This window comes from Lampris incognitus, chromosome 8 (assembly GCF_029633865.1).
Source record: "Lampris incognitus isolate fLamInc1 chromosome 8, fLamInc1.hap2, whole genome shotgun sequence".
Taxonomy (NCBI): Eukaryota; Metazoa; Chordata; class Actinopteri; order Lampriformes; family Lampridae; genus Lampris; species Lampris incognitus.
Window position 1 is genome coordinate 2,379,789 of NC_079218.1, and position 19,910 is coordinate 2,399,698.

Below are 19,910 nucleotides of genomic sequence, written 5' to 3' on the forward strand. Positions count from 1 at the left end.
AGAAGAAGAAGAAGAAGAAGAAGAAGAAGAAGAAGAAGAAGGTGTTTCGGACGGTGCCACACAAAGAAAACGAAGAAGCAGGTTTTCCCCAATCTTTTTTTATTGAAATGGTGTAAACTGTCATCAGTCGGGTTCCGGAGGTAAACTTTGGGTCCTTGTTGGTCGTGGCATTGGGCCAGCGGTGTGGATGAGGCTCTCATGGTGCGTGCTTGAGGATGCTGGCGGTCCGATGAGAGTTAGTGGGAGTTCCTGGGGCATTCATGCATCCGGTAGGCACACATGTAGAAAATACCTAGAAAAGAAAGGCAGGTGAGTCCTAAATCACACGTTTACAGGACAAGCTAACACGCTACGCCCTCCCCGTTGCATCCTGCAGCGAGGCCTAAATATCCTAAATCACACGTTTACAGGACAAGCTAACACGCTACGCCCTCCCCGTTGCATCCTGCAGCGAGGCCTAAATATCCTAAATCACACGTTTACAGGACAAGCTAACACGCTACACCCTCCCCGTTGCATCCTGCAGCGAGGCCTAAATATCCTAAATCACACATTTACAGGACAAGCTAACACGCTACACCCTCCCCGTTGCATCCTGCAGCGAGGCCTAAATATCCTAAATCACACATTTACAGGACAAGCTAACACGCTACACCCTCCCCGTTGCATCCTGCAGCGAGGCCTAAATATCCTAAATCACACGTTTACAGGACAAGCTAACACGCTACGCCCTCCCCGTTGCATCCTGCAGCGAGGCCTAAATATCCTAAATCACACATTTACAGGACAAGCTAACACACTACACCCTCCCCGTTGCATCCTGCAGCGAGGCCTAAATATCCTAAATCACACGTTTACAGGACAAGCTAACACGCTACACCCTCCCCGTTGCATCCTGCAGCGAGGCCTAAATATCCTAAATCACACGTTTACAGGACAAGCTAACACGCTACACCCTCCCTGTTGCATCCTGCAGCGAGGCCTAAATATCCTAAATCACACGTTTACAGGACAAGCTAACACGCTACACCCTCCCTGTTGCATCCTGCAGCGAGGCCTAAATATCCTAAATCACACGTTTACAGGACAAGCTAACACACTACACCCTCCCTGTTGCCTCCTGTAGCGAGGCCTAAATATCCTAAATCACACGTTTACAGGACAAGCTAACACGCTACACCCTCCCTGTTGCCTCCTGTAGCGAGGCCTAAATATCCTAAATCACACGTTTACAGGACAAGCTAACACGCTACACCCTCCCCGTTGCATCCTGCAGCGAGGCCTAAATATTAGGCTGTAGTTGACTAGACAGAGTCACGTGGACGTTTACATGTGCAAATATGTAAATGTATGCATATTATATTTATTCATTTTGCACATATTTTACATGGCATGGCATTCACACTCAATGACAACTCCAAGATGGGGATTTCAGTTTCTGGGCCTTGCCGTTTCTGTGGGACTAAACGTGTAACTGCTCACTGCCTGGCCTTCCTTCCTTCCTGTGTCAAATGTTGCGCAAGCGAACAAGCAGAAAGGGCGCTACAACGTTGGTGATTGGCACCAAGGGCGCAAGATGACTCGTCCTCGTCTGCGCCCAGTTGGAGTTCTGTGGCTCCACAGGAGGCCGCCCGTGTCGACGTGGGCAGGCGAGGCTTGGTTACTGCGGGTCCACTGGCACAGGACCGTGTTGGCGTCCACTTTGGGCTTGAAACTGCTCCTGACCAGTGCAAACGCAGGTGCAGTTGTTTCGTGCAGCAGTCTCGGCAAGGACGCACGGGAACATGCGTCCAAATGGTCTTTAACGGATGTTGTAGCCGGTGCACTGAAATAAACCAATCAGCAGAGAGGGAGAAGCAGCTGCACGCAGCCGTGAGAGCGCGCTCATCAGGAAACAACGCCGCGTCGTGGCTTCTGGATTTGATGCGAATCAACGACAGCGTGACGCTCATCGTGACGCATGGAAAATTAAACCTCATTTAGCAAAGTGAATATCTGTTGGTCCGGCTAGCATGCATCCACCGGTACAAGCTGGCCCGGCATCTGACCGGGATCCCCCCAGAATTCTCTGGGGTCGGGAGTCAAGTTCCCCGTCCATCCCGTGAGCGGAACGGGACAAGAGGTTTCATTTGTACGGACTCACGGGACTGGGATCGGAGAGAAAACCCGTTCCCGTGTCAGACTCCGGCCGACTGTGGTGTCCACTGACAATTTCTTGCAGACTTGTGCACGACGTGAGAACACCGGACGCAGTCTGGAAGACTTGTCAGCCAGGCTGTTTGATAAGGTTTGTCTTGCCTGCAACTTCAACTTTTGTTTTCTCACAATCTGTAGGAATGGAGCATTTCATTAGAAGAAGGTGGAGGGAAAGAATTTACCACCGGATTCCATTCAAACAAGTTAAACGAGGAGGAATTAGTTGCCCACAGCAATGACAGCACAGTGCAGTGTACAGCACAGTGCAGTGTCCAGCACAGCACAGTGCTGTGTACAGTAGAGCACAGTACAGTGTACAGGACAGCGTAGTGCAGTGTACAGTAGAGCACAGTACAGTGTACAGGACAGCACAGTGCTGTGTACAGTAGAGCACAGTACAGTGTACAGGACAGCGTAGTGCAGTGTACAGTAGAGCACAGTACAGTGTACAGCACAGCACAGTGCAGTGTACAGTAGAGCACAGTACAGTGTACAGGACAGCGTAGTGCAGTGTGCAGTAGAGCACAGTACAGTGTACAGCACAACACAGTGCAGTGTACAGTAGAGCACAGTACAGTATACAGCACAGCACAGTGCAGTGTACAGTAGAGCACAGTACAGTGTACAGCACAGCACAGTGCAGTGTACAGGACAGCGCAGTGCAGTGTACAGGACAGCGTAGTGCAGTGTACAGGACAGCACAGTACAGTGTACAGTAGAGCACAGTGCAGTGTACAGGACAGCGCAGTGCAGTGTACAGGACAGCACAGTACAGTGTACAGCACAGCACAGTGCAGTGTACAGGACAGCGCAGTGCAGTGTACAGGACAGCGTAGTGCAGTGTACAGGATAGCACAGTACAGTGTACAGCATAGTGCAGTGTACAGGACAGCACAGTGCACAGGGTATGAGAGGGGCTGATTTGAGTGGCCAAGGTGAAGCCTGCACCAACCGGGCGCTGCACGTCTGTTGTTTGTCGGTTTATGTACCTGCTGTTAAATTGTCGAGCCATCTGTGGCGTGGACGTGGCACGTTGTTTCCTGGTGTTTCTGGCACTTTTTGTGGCTGATTTCTCTTCAGTGCCGCGACTCTTAACGCAGCAGCAGTGGGGCCTGGAATTGTAATTCCACCCGCAATCCGGAAAGGTTTTGTAGAGAATGCCAGCTGTGCTAGGAACAGGACTGTTGGACCGAGGAAGCCGGGTAAAGGAGGCGCGGCGTGCGCCGGAGACTACCGAGACAGCCGCTGCATCTTACTGCTCTACCCTCCGTCATACTTGGAGGAATAGAATAGATGAACTACAGACAAGTGCAACGTTTTTGTCAGAGTACTTTAAATATGGCTTAAAGACCACAACTCTGACGCTGATCTTGAAATTGAACGTTTTGGCCAACCCTGGCGCCTGGCTCGTGATGCACACCTGACTGGCAAATCACGGGGGGGGGGGGGGGGGCAAAACTGTGGTCGTGTGTACTCTTGATATTGAACTTTTATCCACTTCCCTTCGCCTGTTTTCTTTGCCACGTGAATTTCCGCAGCTTTTTGTCACAGTTCCCAGAAAGTGGAATCAGTCTTCTGGACACAACGGTTAGTGGGAGAGAGGTTTCATCTAAGTGACTTTGTCCGTCTCAACTGACTGCAGGTCAGAAACGTTTCTCCCACAAAACGTTGCTTCCAGATGAACTGCTTCAACTTTCTGGGCTTTCCTTTCCTTTCCTGTCATAGTTGTTTATATATTCACCCTAAGGCCGATGTGGATAACGCGACAGCAACACTAGTCAATCTGTGCAGCATCTACAAACTATATATCCCGATGCACCCAATTTTTGTCATGGCAGATTTTAATCATTGTTCTATGACTAAGTACTTGACTAATTTCTTCCAGTACATCGCCTGTCCAACAAGATGGGGTAAAGTATTGGACCGTTTGGCCCCCACTTATCCATTGGCCCTGAAGAGGGGAAATTGAGCACAGAGTCATTCCGGTCTGGACTGAAGCAGCACACTGGGCAGCATGGTGGCCCAGAGGTTCACGCTGTTGCCTCACTGCAAGAAAGTCCTGGGTTCGAACCCTGGGGTTTTCCAACCTTGGGGGTCATCCCAGGTTGTCCTTTGTGTGGAGTTTGCATGTTCTCCCCGTGTCTGCGGTGGGTTTTCCCCCGGGTGCTCTGGTTTCCCCCACCATCAAAAACACATGCATGTTAGGGTCAGTACTCCTGTCTGTGCCCCTGACCGAGGCATGGCAAGACCAACTGGAGGTGGTCCCTGGGGTGCTGCACGGCAGCTGCCCACTGCTCCTAGCTACACAGCTAGGATGGGTTAAAAGCAGAGAAAGAATTTCCCCACAGGGATCAATAAAGTAGTAAAAAATAAAATAAAGACTCTATACTGGAACTGGAGGACTGCTTTGAATGATCTGACTGGGATCTATTTAAAGACTCATGTTCTGACTTAGATGATCTCACAGACAGTCTCTTTTTGTGAAAATATGGCGATTCCTCACAGAACATGTACTATTTTCCCCAAATAATAATCCCTGGATTAGCAAATCGCTAGAAAATGCTCTTAGTCAGAAGAAGCTGTCTTATTATGAGGGAGATAATAATGAAAGGAGAGAGGCACATGAACTTGTTAAAAGACAGATGAAGCTAGCTAAAACCAGGTATAAACGAAAAGTGGAGGGCGAGCTGAATAAAGGGAACTCAGGGTTGGCTTCCACAGTTGGGATGCAGAACAAGGACAGAAGAGTATTTTATCCTGAGAAGCCTGATGATGACTTGGCAGAAGACTCTAGGTTTGATATCTATGATTTCAACAATGAGCTTTCTAATATTAGAAATGGGCTTGCAGGCTGAAAGATTAAAACTGATGAGGTGATTCTGTGTAAACCCCATGGTCGTATTAAAGAGAGGAAAAGCCCTGGTCCTGATGGTATAGGGGGGAAATTATTGAAGTGTTGTACATGGCAACTGTGGGGTATTATTTCATATATTTTCCAGTCCTTTTTGGAACAACAGAAAGCTCCTACCATGTGGAAGGAATCTATTGTGGTGCCAGTAGCGAAGGTTAAGTGTCCTAAGCCTCTGAATGGTTATCGCCCCATGGTCCTTACATCCTTTGTTATGAAAACATTTGAACATATTGTGAAATCTGACATTTTACACACTGTGCATGACATGTTGCACCCCTTACATATTGCCTACAGGGCAATGAGGGGAGTGGAGGAAGCTACAGCTACTCTGTTAAATCTTGTACTGAGGCGCCTGCAGGGAAATAAGAACATGCACACTGATGTTTCTTCTGCTTTTAATTATATTCAGCCACATATTCTTGCAAACATGCTCTTATCTAATTTTAATATGGATTTTAGTACAGTATGTTGGCTCACTGACTTGTTAGCGATCAGCTATCAGAGGGTCCAGGTCAATGGAACCCTGTCCAGTAAGCGCTCATCTTCCACGGGATCCCCTCAGGGCTGTGTGCTTTCACAGCCCTGTATATTTTATATACAAATGAGTGCCAGAGCAACCATGTATCAAGATCTGTCCTTAAGTATGCTGACGACTCTGCAAACGTGAGTCTTCTGCAGGGTGTGGAGCAAGATCATGGCCCACTCCTTGATGAATTTGTTAACTGGTGTGACCAGTTTTCCCCCCAAATAAATGTGGCTAAGACCAAGGAAATCTTTATTGATTTTTGGATGAGACCCCTTCCTCTTGTCCCTGCACTATGTGTGATTAAGGGTGAGCCAGTCGCAGCAGTATGAGTATTTGGGTCTTGACGCATGCTCACTAATCACATATTTTCCAAACACCATGTCTCGGTTGCTTTTAAACCCCAAAACACGCTGAGCCAGAATTTGGTCCACCCCAAGGATTGGGTCCCCCAGCACAAACAGAGAAATATAGTGTACGCTGTTAAGTGCCGGGAGGATTGCCGTGACTTGGATTGCCACGACATTGGGGAAACTAAATAGATTGCTGGCCAAGAGGATGGCACAACACAGGAGAGCTAACACGTCAGGCCAGGACTCCACAGTCTACACCAGCTACACAGTCTACACCATCTACAGGCCAGGACTCCACAGTCTACACCAGCTACACAGTCTACACCATCTACAGGCCAGGAATCCACAGTCTACACCATCTACAGGCCAGTGGCCACTCTTTCAAGGACGAGGATGTGCACATCCTTGATCGGGAGGAACGCTGGTTTGAACGGGGAGTCAAAGAGGCCATCTATGTGAAGAGGGAACGACCATCCCTGAACCAAGGGGAGGGGGGGGCTAAGAGTACATCTGTCACCATCTTGCAATGCTGTGATTGCAACTATTCCCCAATCCTCTGTGAATAGTACACATGACCATTTTAACTCTAGTTAACGCTCACAGCAATTTGCATATGAAACCGATCGCTGGTTTCAGTTGTGATGCAACTGTTCCGGTTTGAGTCATTATGCCACTGTATTGTTTATAAGGGTGGGATACCTGCAGTCAGTTGAGACTGAAGAGGTCACTTAGATGATGATGAAACGTTTCTCTCAATAAACGTGTCCAGATGAACTGATTCGACTTCCTGGGAAAAATATATGGGCACCGTCCTAGACAAGAAGCTTAATTTTGATGCAAACACAGATGCTATAAGTAAAAAGGCAAATCAACAGTTGTTCTTTCTAAGGAAGTTGAAACGTTTTAATGTGGACATGACACTGATGAAAATGTTTTATTCTTCTTTCATTGAGTCTGTCCTTTCTTTTTCTGTGATTTGCTGGTTTGGCGGTCTTAGTCTTAAAAATGGGAACAAACTGGAAAATATTGTCAAGCTGTGCTGTTAAGTTTACTGGTGCTACTCTTGATGACCTTCAGCACCTGTATGAAGTGAGGGTCATCACAAAGGTGCAGACTATTTCGACATCTTTTCCATGTTGAGTTCCAGATGCTTCCGTCAGGGTGGAGGTTTAGTCTCCCTAAAAGTAGCACTAATAGATACAGATTGTCCTTTGTTCCATCTGCTATGGGTTTTCTTAAACAAACTATAACCCCGGATGTCATCTCATCTTTCTTTTTCCCATGATTCATGGTGATAGTGTGGGAGATATGGATCTTGTGCTGAGTTTTTGTATTATGATGTTGTATGTATTTGTGTTGGACTACTATCTGTAAAGCCTCAGGGACATTAAAGTTTTGCTATACTCTACTATACGCTACTCTACTCTACTCTACTCTAATATACTCTACTATACTCTACTCTACTATACTATACTATACGCAACTCTACTATATGCTACATTACACTATTATACTATACTATACTCTACAATACTCTACTATACGCTACTCTACTATATTATACTCTAATATACGCTACTATACTATACTCTGCTATACGCTACTATACTCTGCTATACGCTACTCTACTATACTATACTATACGCTACACTACTATACTATACTATACTCTGCACTACTCTACTATACGCTACTCTGCTCTACTATATTATACTCTACTATACGCTACTATACTATACTCTGCTATACGCTACTATACTCTGCTATACGCTACTCTACTATACTATACTATACGCTACGCTACACTACTATACTATACTATACTCTGCACTACTCTACTATACGCTACTCTGCTCTACTATATTATACTCTACTATACGCTACTATACTATACTCTGCTATACGCTACTCTACTCTACTATACTATACGCTACACTACTATACTATACTATACTCTGCACTACTCTACTATACGCTACTATACTATACTCTGCTATACGCTACTATACTCTGCTATACACTACTCTACTATACTATACGCTACACTACTATACTCTGCACTACTTTACTATACGCTACTCTGCTCTACTATATTATACTCTACTATACGCTACTATACTATACTCTGCTATACGCTACTATACTCTGCTATACGCTACTCTACTCTACTATACTATACGCTACACTACTATACTAAACTATACTATACTCTGCACTACTCTACTATACGCTACTCTGCTCTACTATATTATACTCTACTATACGCTACTATACTGTACTCTGCTATACGCTACTATACGCTACTCTACTATACTCTGTGTTACTATGCTATACACTACTATGCTATACTCTACTATACGCGACTCTACGCTACTATACTATATGCTACTCTACTATATGCTACTCTACTCTACTCTACTCTATGCTACTCTACTCTACTCTAATCCAACCCCTTTTTCAACCCGCCTCACTCTGTAAGGGCTGTGCTTGAGTCTCTGGTCACCAAATTACCAAAAATATATTGGACACGCCCATGTTCACCAGCGTTCCAAGCTGGCGCTTGCGTTGTGCTTGTGCCCAGTTTCTCAAGAATAGAGCCCAAAGAAATCTATGACAGAGTTCAATTTTGAACTGGCACACAAAAACTCAGGGAAACAAACCAACCAACCTTGGGAGTGGTGATATACAGTATTTGCTGATAATCTTATAATTTGTTGAGTCTTGATTTAAAATGTTAAGATCCAGCAGTTATATTGGAGTTAGTGGATTGCTTGGCCTTGTTTTCAGTTACAAAAAATCAAATAAATAATGCATGTAGGTTCCTTGGAGTGTTCATAATCTGCTTGGTACAGGCACATTCAATAAAAGTGTATATTATCCAACCCAGCTGTGCTGTGTATTGTAGCATACATTTTTAGAACTGAATAATACAACAGGCTTGCCTGGCGAATACGACTCACCAAATACAAAACCACGTTGAACCACGTATGGCAAGCATCACATGGCTAGCTTTTACACCACCCACATCCACATCATCTCTTGATCTTTACTCGTATGTAAGTTAGTATCTGCTTATGTGCTCCGAATTAAGCCGAGGGAAAAGTTAACCAATTTGGCAATGCCAATATATTGATATTTCTAATGTTTTGCCCACTTGACCAAAGAATTAGCTTGCACTTCAGCAGGGGCGCACACACATCGCAGGGAATTTGAGGATTCACGTACTGATGGACTCTGCACTAACGTGTGCTTTGAATATTTTCTGCCATCGGAAGTGAGTCACACCATTCTGCAGGCATAATCATCTTTATCCATCAATACCGGTCAGTATCAAGTGTACGGTAGCTAACAAATAATGCCAAACATATTACTAGTCAAAGTCTCCAAAACATACATGGGGTGAATGAAAAGTTCCTGCGTGACGAAGGGTTATGCCACAGTCACACAGTTCTCTCAGAAGGACAAATAATCAGAACTGAGAGGAATGATGCTTTATGAATGATGCATTATTCCAAAGGCCTTGTGGTTTACGTGATCGCATAACTCTCCATGACATCACAGATATATTGTTCATGCATTGACTAAAAATATATATATATATATATATATATAAAAAAAAAGAACATCTGTCAGTGGATGGAAATGTTACCGGGTGAAATGTACAACCCGTTTTTCCATCTTGATTTACTGCATCGTTTCTCTCACTGAGGTCCTCCACTTAATTTTAGATTGAATGATTTCACGAGGGATTTGACGTTGAAACCCAGATCTCCTAACGTGTGTGTGTTGAACGACTACAGTGTCTAACAGTGTTGTTTGGAGAAGCGTTGAAACGGTTTGGAAAAGTCAGGTACGCTGATCTCTGATGAGCCTGACATTCTGTGGTTTCAAGGCTTTGTTGTGCATCCGCTGAAAGGGAAACCCGAAGGCAGATTGGTTTGCTTTAGTCTACCGGTGTTTACCTGAAAAGAAGGTGAGCACCACAGACACCCAGCCGATGATGTAGGACCAGGAGAACCTCCAGTTTCCATAGCGTTTCCCATAGTAGTTGATCATGACCCCTGTGTACACAGCCATCGCTAGCAAGACTAAAAAGCCTGAAGGAAGAAGGCATGAGAGAAAGTGGTCACTGTAGAGTGACAACATATTCCATATATCTGATGGCACTAGAATCGTGTTTTATTTTGCAACTAGCATCTTAAAACATACATATTCCTTTTGCTTTATGATCACTTCAGACACAGTAAATAGGTAGATGGATTATTTAAATCTACAGGCCGCGGCCTGTAGATTTAAATAAAAGTTTACCTCCATACATATACACATCTATACACGTGCACACAGGTGAACCGGTATGACAACACAGTAAAACACGGGTACATGATATCAAGTGAGGGATGGTGGACATGGCTACAGACAGACTTTCTCTCAGCTGAGTATTGTGTTAAGCTGCTATGACCGCTTCTCTTTTTGCAGCTTATTTCACCGCGGTGCAACTTTTTAGCTCATGAATAATCAACCATTAGTTTGTGGTCAGAGTCACTTATTGGCTTTGAGTATAACAATTATGAAAAGCACGCTTCCAAGACAAGAAGGTTTTTTGTAATGATTCGATCGCTAACTTTATGCTCTTCAATGAATAACTGGTCACTCTGGATGTCTGGATGCTAACGCAACGTACTCTTTAGTACACCTGCTAAAAAGTGAACGTAACCTACCAAAGCAACACATCAGTTTTGTTTGGTTTTTTTTGGGCAAAATATGAAACATATCGCCAGGTAGTTGTCAAGCAATACCTGTGTAGATCGATCACAACTGAATACTATAAACCTTATCTTTAGTGCATGCCCGTTAGACTCATTGACACAGTGTTATAAAAGCATTTTAGACAGGAGCATGGTGGAATTCTGCAATGGCACCACTGGTTGATTTGTGTGAATAACGCAAGAATTTTATTAAACTGGTGGGATCAAAAACTAGATCCTATTTACTCAATAGCCAAAATGGGTTTTTAATGTAACGTCACGCTGACAGATACTGAAAATGTTTAAAACTTAGTCAGAAACCAAGAAAAACAGAATAGAGTCCAACTTACATGAGATGAAAAACAATATGCCTGCAGCAAAGGTTTTGTCAAACCTGTCGAAGGAGGAGTAGTGGATAAAGGCCATGATACCAATGATGATGCCAATGAAACAAGCCAGAAGGGAGAGTATCATCAGGGCGCGGGTTGCGTCTAAGTGGGCTGTTGGAAGGGTCGAAGGTTAATAGGAGTCACTAGGGGGTCGGGACAAGTCAACAGCAGTGAATGGTCTGTTATGTGACCCTGTGTGGGCCATGTAAATAAAGCATTTTGATCCTGAATACCAAATGCTTTTTGGAGAAAACTGACCCATCAGAATACAATTTGCAATAGCAAAAATTCCCACAAAATGCTCAGTCTGCTAATCACGAGGAGACTCCATTAGATTAAAAGAGTAAATTTCTCAGGAAAAACAAGGTGTCAGGAGTCTATTCAAAATACTATTGTGTTAATGGAAGCCTTGATGCATGCTCAATAATCCAGGTGAGAAAATCAAAGAAGTCTGAATCAGTTCATCTGGATACAATGTTTATTTACGTCCTTCTGTAAGTAAACGTTGTATCCAGATGAACTGATTCAAACTGCTTTGATCTTCTGGATAAAACGTTTAATGTTATATCCAGAAAATCAAAGAAGTCTGAATCAGTTCATCTGGATACAATGTTTATTTACATCCTTCTGTAAGTAAACATTGTATCCAGATGAACTGATTCAAACTTCTTTGATCTTCTGGATAAAACGTTTAATGTTATATCCAGAATATCAAAGAAGTTTGAATCAGTTCATCTGAATACAATATTTATTGACTGATAATTCTGTCAATAAACGTACGTTGTATCCAGATGAACTGATTCAACCTTCTTTGATGTCCTAATGGAAGTCATAAAGCAAACAGCTGAATTTTTGACAAAAGATATAACACGTGGTTTACTTAAATACATAAACATCCGGTGACTGAAGTCCCGTCCTTACCAATGCTGTCGTTATGTGTGAAGCATTTCCCCGGCATACAGTAGCGCCACAGGCCCTGGTGCATGTAGTTGTTGGACTGTCGATACTGCAGCCAATAATCGGTTGCTGTGGAAACGATCAGCAGGATGTTCCCCACGCCTGCACAGAACAACCCTCCACCCATGAAGCTGTACATCCTGCACCTGCCAACACACACACACACACACACACACAGGGACATAAGGTCACTTAGCATCAGGGGTCAGCGGGGGCTCCCCTCTCATCGTACGCACACACACTTCAGGGAGAGAGGGTGTAAGTGTCAGTAATTGTGTTGTAATGAACATATTATTTCCAGTGGATTGAGCCGTGGGTTGCTTGTCTGTGTGTATGCTCCACTTTGTTCTCTGGGAGATCACTCACTGTGGGTAGGCATCACATAGGCACGCTTTTTTGCAGGCCCCCAGCCTCCGTTGTGTGGGAGTCCAGCACAGCTTTGATACCTGATACATCTATCGCTCATTGTTCCACTCTGATGCCATACCCTCCTGCCACCTCTTTCTCACGGAGGATTTTTTTATGCACTTGCCGGGGAGGATAGCAAAAAATGAAGCATAATGATGTAATTTCTGAAACCCAAACAGGGTATTCATTGAAGAGCTCTCTATTTTTGGTGGACTAAAGTTCATTTTTGAACATGAAAAGATTCACCTTGGCTATCTTAACCCAAAGCACACCTGTTTTGGCAACTGAATCCCGAACAATATCACAAATGCCCGTCATAGCATGTCATATGAATGGAAACTGGGAATTGACAGACGGATTGCAGAGAGACAAAGGATGAAAATCACCGCACACGTCATAACCTCTAAATGAGCACTGCCGAATGGAGAATATTTTCGCTTCATTCAGCACGTTGTCACTACTCCGGGTTTCCTCCCAAATGTCTGACAAGAAAGGCCGGTGGACGCCTGACTGCCGTGGGAAGTGACTGCTTTTGATCAGTCACAACAAAAACCATTTTCCAGACAAACCTCCATGGCTCACGTCAGAAGCGAGAAACTTAAAACACTTTCTGGTTACACCAAGATGCGGCGCTTTGCCAAGAGAGCGATTTCCCCCACGGCATGAAGCAGAAAGATAAACCTGCACAGCTACTAATATGACTTCCGGCATGGTGGGTGTGTGTGTGTGTGTGTGTGTGTGTGTGTGTTGGTGTGTGTGTGTGTGTTTTGGTTTTTGCAGGCATTGTCCTTTTTCTTTTCCTTCTTTAAATGTGTGGTAGAGATTTGCTGAGAATTAAGGGTTGATTCCTCCTTCTCTGTCTGGGCATATCTTTTTTTATAGCACGAACAACGCTTCATAAACTTCAGCATGTACATATATTTGTAAATTGAAACGAGTAACGCGCTGATTATATGTATCCTCATAAAATGGAGGCAACTATGCACACTTCCTTTTTTCGCATTTGAACTCCATATCCAACTGCCCAATAAATCCACGTGTTCATGGTGTGGCTATACAAGATGTCTTCATCGCTCCGCTCTCAGTAAAATAACCGGTGGCGTGTAGGTTACAATGTTACATTCATTTCAAGTCTTACAAAACATCGTATCTAAAAAATGGTAACGAAGGAAAAATAAAGTCGTTGCTGACTTTTGAGCAGATCCTTATGACTAAGCAGCAGCTAAGAAGCGTCAACGTTTCCTGCAGAGCTCGTGGAGATGAAGCACGATTCACACAAACAGAGGAAAAAAGATAACAAAATCAGAAAAACAACTGTGACACAAATACTTCTTTCATGTTGCACAACATTCAATATTACCTTACCTCAGTCTACCCCTTTTATGGGACCGCTTAAGAAGACGGGGTTGCCTGACAAAATAGAACAAGATCCTATAATGCCAAGACAGGCAGATTTCCAGCAAGCTAATAACGCTAGCGCTTGAGCGGGTAGGGGAACTGGGGCCGCAACAAACAGGGGCCCGAGACAAAAGGCCAGGCCGCCGGCTGGCCAATCGGCATGGAGCAGTTTTGTCATTTGGGAATCTGCTGAAAAAACAGAAACGGTCAAAGCTTGGCACGCTGAAGTAATACTGATGACTGCATGGTTTTGATTGAAAGTGCGGGGCTGAACTAGCTTTAGTGGAAAGCAAGCCAGGCATTAAATCAGAGATTTTAGCCCCACGCATCTGTTTTTTCCCTCCTTTTTTAAATCTCATTTTCAAAACAAACTTAATTAGGAAACCGAATGTCTTACGTACTGCGGAGGTTTGAGCAGTTAGAGGATTTTGTGGACGCAGTGTGATGGTTTTTGATGGCTTGAACTGTAGGTGTTTCAAGTGTGTCAAGTCCACCGACTTATTAAGAAGGTGTACATGACTGGGATTTATACCGAGCACTGGTATCCATCAGGCAGGCCTTTATTCAATTCAATTCAATTCAATTTTATTGTCATTAAAAACAATGTGCAGGCACATGTTAAAAATGAAATGAGGGCTGTGGCTTCACCAAACAGTGCAAGACAGACACAGACAAACACAGCAGTGGCTCATTGTAAGCATTTTGACATCATTGTTTGCATTATTAAAGTTAAGGGAACGGTCGTGATTTTCTACACCTCTTCGTATTGTATGTTGTAGGAATAACGCTTCATAGTCTGCGGATGTGAAACACCAACCTGCTTACGGTGATTTCCTGACTGATGATGTCAGATGGCAGGAGGCTACTTCAGAGATTTCAAAACACACACTCACAGCTGCGCCCCTCCTCACACACCCCCCCCCCCTTCCTGTGTCTACGGGTGGCCATTGGCTCAAGTGCGTTCACACCGCATGTGAAACCAAACTTTGGCACAACATGAATCCATGAAAGTGAAAGAAGAGCGGCGATATGGAGCAACACCTGCTGTTCCCCCCCCCCCCCCCCCGAGATGTGCCAAATATGGAAAGTGTCGCTCACTTAAGTTGAGAAACGTTCAATTGACTCTGTGCATAACTGTAGTCAACTGACTTCCGGTTTCTACTGCAGCGGTCATACCAGTTTCCTGTTTGTTGCCGTGTGCTGTTGACAATGGCATATTTTTCGCGATGCCTGCAAGATTCACCGTGGATAAATGTCAACCACATGCACACAACTGTCCACACACTTTCACCTACACCTACCAGCAAACGGGTGAAAAGTTTCAAGTTGTACATATCAAGTTACATCAACAGTGATGAGGATGAGGATACTAACCCTCATAGTTTATCATAGTTTAGTACAGTGGTTCCCAACCTTTTTTGCTGACCAGGGGGCCACAGCGTCCGGGAGAAACTCACCCGGGACACGCAGCGGCCGGCCGTAAACCAGCTCAGCAGACGTGGACTGGAGGTCTTCCTTGGGGGCGGAGCGAAGGCCGAGCATGACCCACGGGAGGCGATCGACCCAGTTGCTGTCCGTGAGGCTGGCACGAAGAGCGGCCTTCATAGACCGATGAAACCGCTCACAAAGTCCGTTGCCCTGCGGATTGTATGCTGTGGTGCGGTGGAGCTTCACCCCCAACCCCTCCCCGACTGCAGTCCAGAGTTCCGACGTGAACTGTGGGCCCCTCTCAGAGGTGAGGTCAGCCGGTGTGCCAAAACGGGCCACCCAGGACCCGATGAACGCCTGGGCCACCTCAGTAGACATGGTCGATGACAGTGGAACAGCTTCCGGCCACCTGGTGGTCCTGTCCACCATGGTGAGAAGGTGAGTGAACCTGTGGGAGGGGGGCAGGGGGCCCACCAGGTCCACATTCACATAGTCAAAACGCCTCTCGGGCACCAGGAATGGCGACCAAGGGGGCTTTGGTATGACGGTGTACTTTGGAACGCTGGCACGCCACGCAGGAGTAAGCCCAGGCCTTGACGTCCTTCCTGAGGCCGGGCCAGATTAACTTGGCCCCCACCAGCTCAGTGGACGCCTTCACACCTGGGTGGGGAAGGCCATGGATAACGTCAAAAACACGGCGCCGCCAGCCGGTGGGCACCATGGGGCGGGGCTGGCCCGTGGAAACATCGCAGAGCAGCGTGGCGTTGGCACTGTCAAACACCACATCCTCCAACCGCAGCCCCGTAGCGGCCGTCCGATAGGCCTGGATGTCCGCGTCAGCGGCTTAGTCTGCAGTCATGGCAGCGTAATCTAGTCCCAAGTGAACGGACCCTGCCACCGCCCGGGAGAGGCAGTCAGTGACCAAGTTGTCCTTGCAAGCCACGTGCCGGATGTCCGTGGTGAACTCCGAGATGGCAGAGAGGTGACGCTGTTGGCACCCAGATGACGGCTCGGAGGTCTTGGCCATGGCAAATGTCAGCGGCTTCTGGTCGACGAAGGCAGTGAAACAGCGGCCTTCCAACAGGAACCTGAAGTGTTGGGAGGCGAGGAAGAGACCCAGTAGCTCCCGGTTGAAGGTGCTGTACTTCCGCTCATTGTCCTTAAGCTGCTTGGTAAAGAAGGCAAGGGGCTGCCTGGTGCTGCCCACCCACTGCTCGCACAACGCCCTGACCGCATAGTCAGCGTTGGTCGTGAGGGCAATTGGGGCAGTGGGGGATGGGTGTGCCAGCAAAGTGGCATTGGCCAGTGCAGCCTTGGCATCATCGAAAGCTTCATCCATCCTTGGGGACCAGTCTACCTCGCCCTTGGCTTCCTTGTCCCGCAGGGCCTCGTTCAAGGGCCGCATGCATTGAGCTGTGTGGGGAATGAACCTGTTATAAAAGTTCACCATGCCCGAGAACTCCTGCAGGGACTTCACAGTGCGGGGGCGTGGAAAACTGGCGACGGCGTCCACTCTGGCAGGAAACAGAACGGCTCCTTGTGGGGAGATGTGGTGGCCGAGGAAGTCGATGAACGACAGGCCGAACTGGCACTTGGCTGGGTTGACTATGAGTCCATGCGCACTGAGCCGCTCGAACAACTGTCGGAGCTGCCTCCAGAAGTACTCCTTCCACCTTCTCAACACACTCTCCTCGCTTGTCAGCACATTTCCATCTCTATCCTTGATCGCCCTAACTTGCTGCACATCCTTCCCAGCTTGGTCTCTCTGCCTAGCCAATCAGTACAAGTCCTTTTCTCCTTCCTTAGTGTCTAACCTGTCATACAACTCACCATACGCCTTTTCCTTTGCCTTTGCCACCTCTCTCTTTGCTTTACGCTGTCTCCTTGTACTCCTGTGTACTTTCTTCATCTATCTGACTATCCCACTTCTTCTTTGCCAACCTCTTCCTCTGTATAATTTGCTGTACTTCCTTGTTCCATCACCAAGTCTCCTTGTCTTCCTTCCTCTGTCCTGATGACACACCAAGTACCTTTCTAGCTGTCTCCCTCACTATTTCTGCAGTGGTTGCCCAGCCATGCGACAACTCTTCACTACCACCCAGTGCCTGTCTTAACCCCTCCCTGAACTCCACACAACAGTCTTCCTTCTTCAACTTCTACCATTTCCAACTTTCAATCATAACTAATCTTATTACTTATAATAGCCATTTTTTATAGACTTTAAAAAAAAGTAAGGCTCAAACTCACCAGTTAATGTGACACTCAATGGGACACTTGAGCCTGTTCCTTGCTCATCAGTTTTGTTAGTCTGGGGGAGATTGTTGCAGCAGCTGTGACCAGGTTATTCTCCAAGTTGAGCCTATTCCGGTGTTTAGTTTTGACGTGGGTCATGGTGGAGAACGTCATCTCACACAGGTAGTATGTAGATCCAAAGGGCAACAGTTTATTCAGGGCATGTTTCCCATATTCAGGATACTCCTTCTCCACAACACACCAGAACTGTATCAGTGGTGTGCTTGAGTACCTCATCTTCAGGCTCCTATCTGAGGACACATCTATGAGGCTTTTTTGCAGTCTGTTGGGAATGCTGCTGTTAATGTCCGTCACAAATGGATTACACACCCAGTCCAGTTTGGAAGACTTGTTGACAACATCAGGGAGTAAGAGTTGAACTCATTCTTGAGCTTGTATAAATGTGTGTGTACCATTTTCACAATTGTAGCTCTGTCACATTCACCAGTGGCATTGTGTGTGTCCAGCGGCAGGAAACAACTTGTGTCCCTGTCTAACCATTTGCTCTGCCAGAGCTTGATCTTCTCCATGAATCCACATAATTGGTCATACAAGCTAAGAACATGTGTGTCTTTACCTTGAAGAGAGAGATTCAGCTGGTTAAGTTTGCCGGAGAGGTATCCCAGCCGAGCTACCCAGTCAGTGTCGTCGAACATAGCCACAAGGGGGCGCGTGTGCTCTGACAGAACTCCCCTCACTTCATTGCGTAGCTCGAACAGCCGCCGTCACGTCTTCCCTCGGGATAACCACCGGACATGGGTGTGAGGCAGTAGCTGCTCAGGTTCTGACCCAGCGTCTTGACAAAGTGACTGGAACAGTCTATGATTCACAGGCCTGGACTGTATGAAGTTGATCCCTTTCACGGCATCATTCAAAACGTGGTGTGACTCTGGATCATTCTCTTGCTAGCTGATGCTTCTCGGTGAACCATGCGGTGCATTCATGTACCATGAGGGTTGACCTTTTTGATGTGGGCCATTAAACCTTCACGCTGCCGCTCAGCGCCGCAGCGCCGTCCGTGCCCACATGAGAGCAGGACTTCCAGTCCAGCTTGTGTTGAGAGAACAAATGGTCAGTAACGTTAAAAACGTGCTGTCCCGTAGTTCTCCCCGTGAGTTTCTAGCAAAACAGAACGTGCTCCTTCATCTCCAAAGTGTCTTTTAACGCACAGACGCATCAGCTGCGCTTCCCCACTGACATCCGTTGAGCCATCCAACTGCAAAGCGAACGTACCCGACTCTTCCAATTCCTCCACCACCTGGTCAGTAATGTCAGTCCCCATGTCGTCGATCCGATGGCCCACAGGAGGATTTGACAACGGCACTTTCTTCAGGACATCAGCTGCTTTCTTATCGATCACTGTTTCTGCGGAATGACAGCAGCAGCAGCAGCAGCAGGCGAGACGAGCTCTTCGGCTGCGGTAAACGGCTTTTTTGGTTTAGCCACGAGTAGCGACACAGCATAGGATGCCCCCAAAGCCTTGGGTGAGACCGATGCTGCTTTCTTGAGTTTTTCTTGGCTTCTCTTAGATTCAGCCAGCGTTTGATGGAAAAACTCGGCGGGTTTACCCCCACAGGAGAGATGCTTAGTACTGCGGTGGCGGTGTAAGAGCAGCATAAGCGGTTAAGACAATGGATGGATGGACGGATGGATGGATGGATGGACGGACGGACGTCGCCACAAAGGAAACACATTGGCTGCGGCGGCTCTGTAGTAGTGGCAGTAAACCCAGAGAGCACATATTGTTCACCAAGCTGACGATGCTTTACCTTGTCCCTTCCCTTGTTCTTCTGAACGGGTTCTCCTGATTCTGCAGTATCCGCTGTGCTGTTGTTGCTGGATGAACCCGCTCGACTCAGCCAGTTATCCATGACGTCACTGAAGCTCTGAAAGAGGCTTGGTATTGTAACGTGCATGGATAAGAAGACACGCTGGCCGCTAGGTGGCGGGTCTGACCCTTTAGTCGAGCGGTTAGCGATGCCTCCTGCGGTGCGGGCGGTACGGGTTCGCTTCCCGGCCGCGGCAGTTCCTGTGGTTGCGTCGTCCCCCGAATTCGCTACAATATTCTGCTAGCTAGCAAGAAAAACAGCGCGCGGCCAGTATGCGCTCGTGAGCGGAGTGACGACTGACAAAGTCCGGTGGGAAACTGTCGCACATTACGCAAAAGTATTGTAACGGTCACGGATGGATAGGCTCGGTAGCCGTTGGCTGACGGGCCGGAGCCTTTAATCGACTGGTTAACGTTGTCGCCCGCGGTGTGGGAGATCCGAGTTCGCGTCCCGGCTGTGACGGTCCGGGCGGGCTGCCCCC

General features: G+C 46.6%; 1 protein-coding gene across 1 annotated transcript; it reads right to left on the bottom strand.

Moving 5' to 3' along the window:
• Nucleotides 1-236: 236 nt before the first annotated feature.
• lim2.1 (lens intrinsic membrane protein 2.1) lies at nucleotides 237-12,213 on the bottom strand. Its single transcript, XM_056285358.1, has 4 exons — nucleotides 12,039-12,213; nucleotides 11,079-11,228; nucleotides 9,946-10,080; nucleotides 237-292 (listed from the first exon to the last, which is right to left on the bottom strand). Exons 1-4 carry the CDS (start codon nucleotides 12,211-12,213, stop codon nucleotides 237-239), a joined length of 516 nt encoding a protein of 171 aa, XP_056141333.1.
• Nucleotides 12,214-19,910: the final 7,697 nt, after the last annotated feature.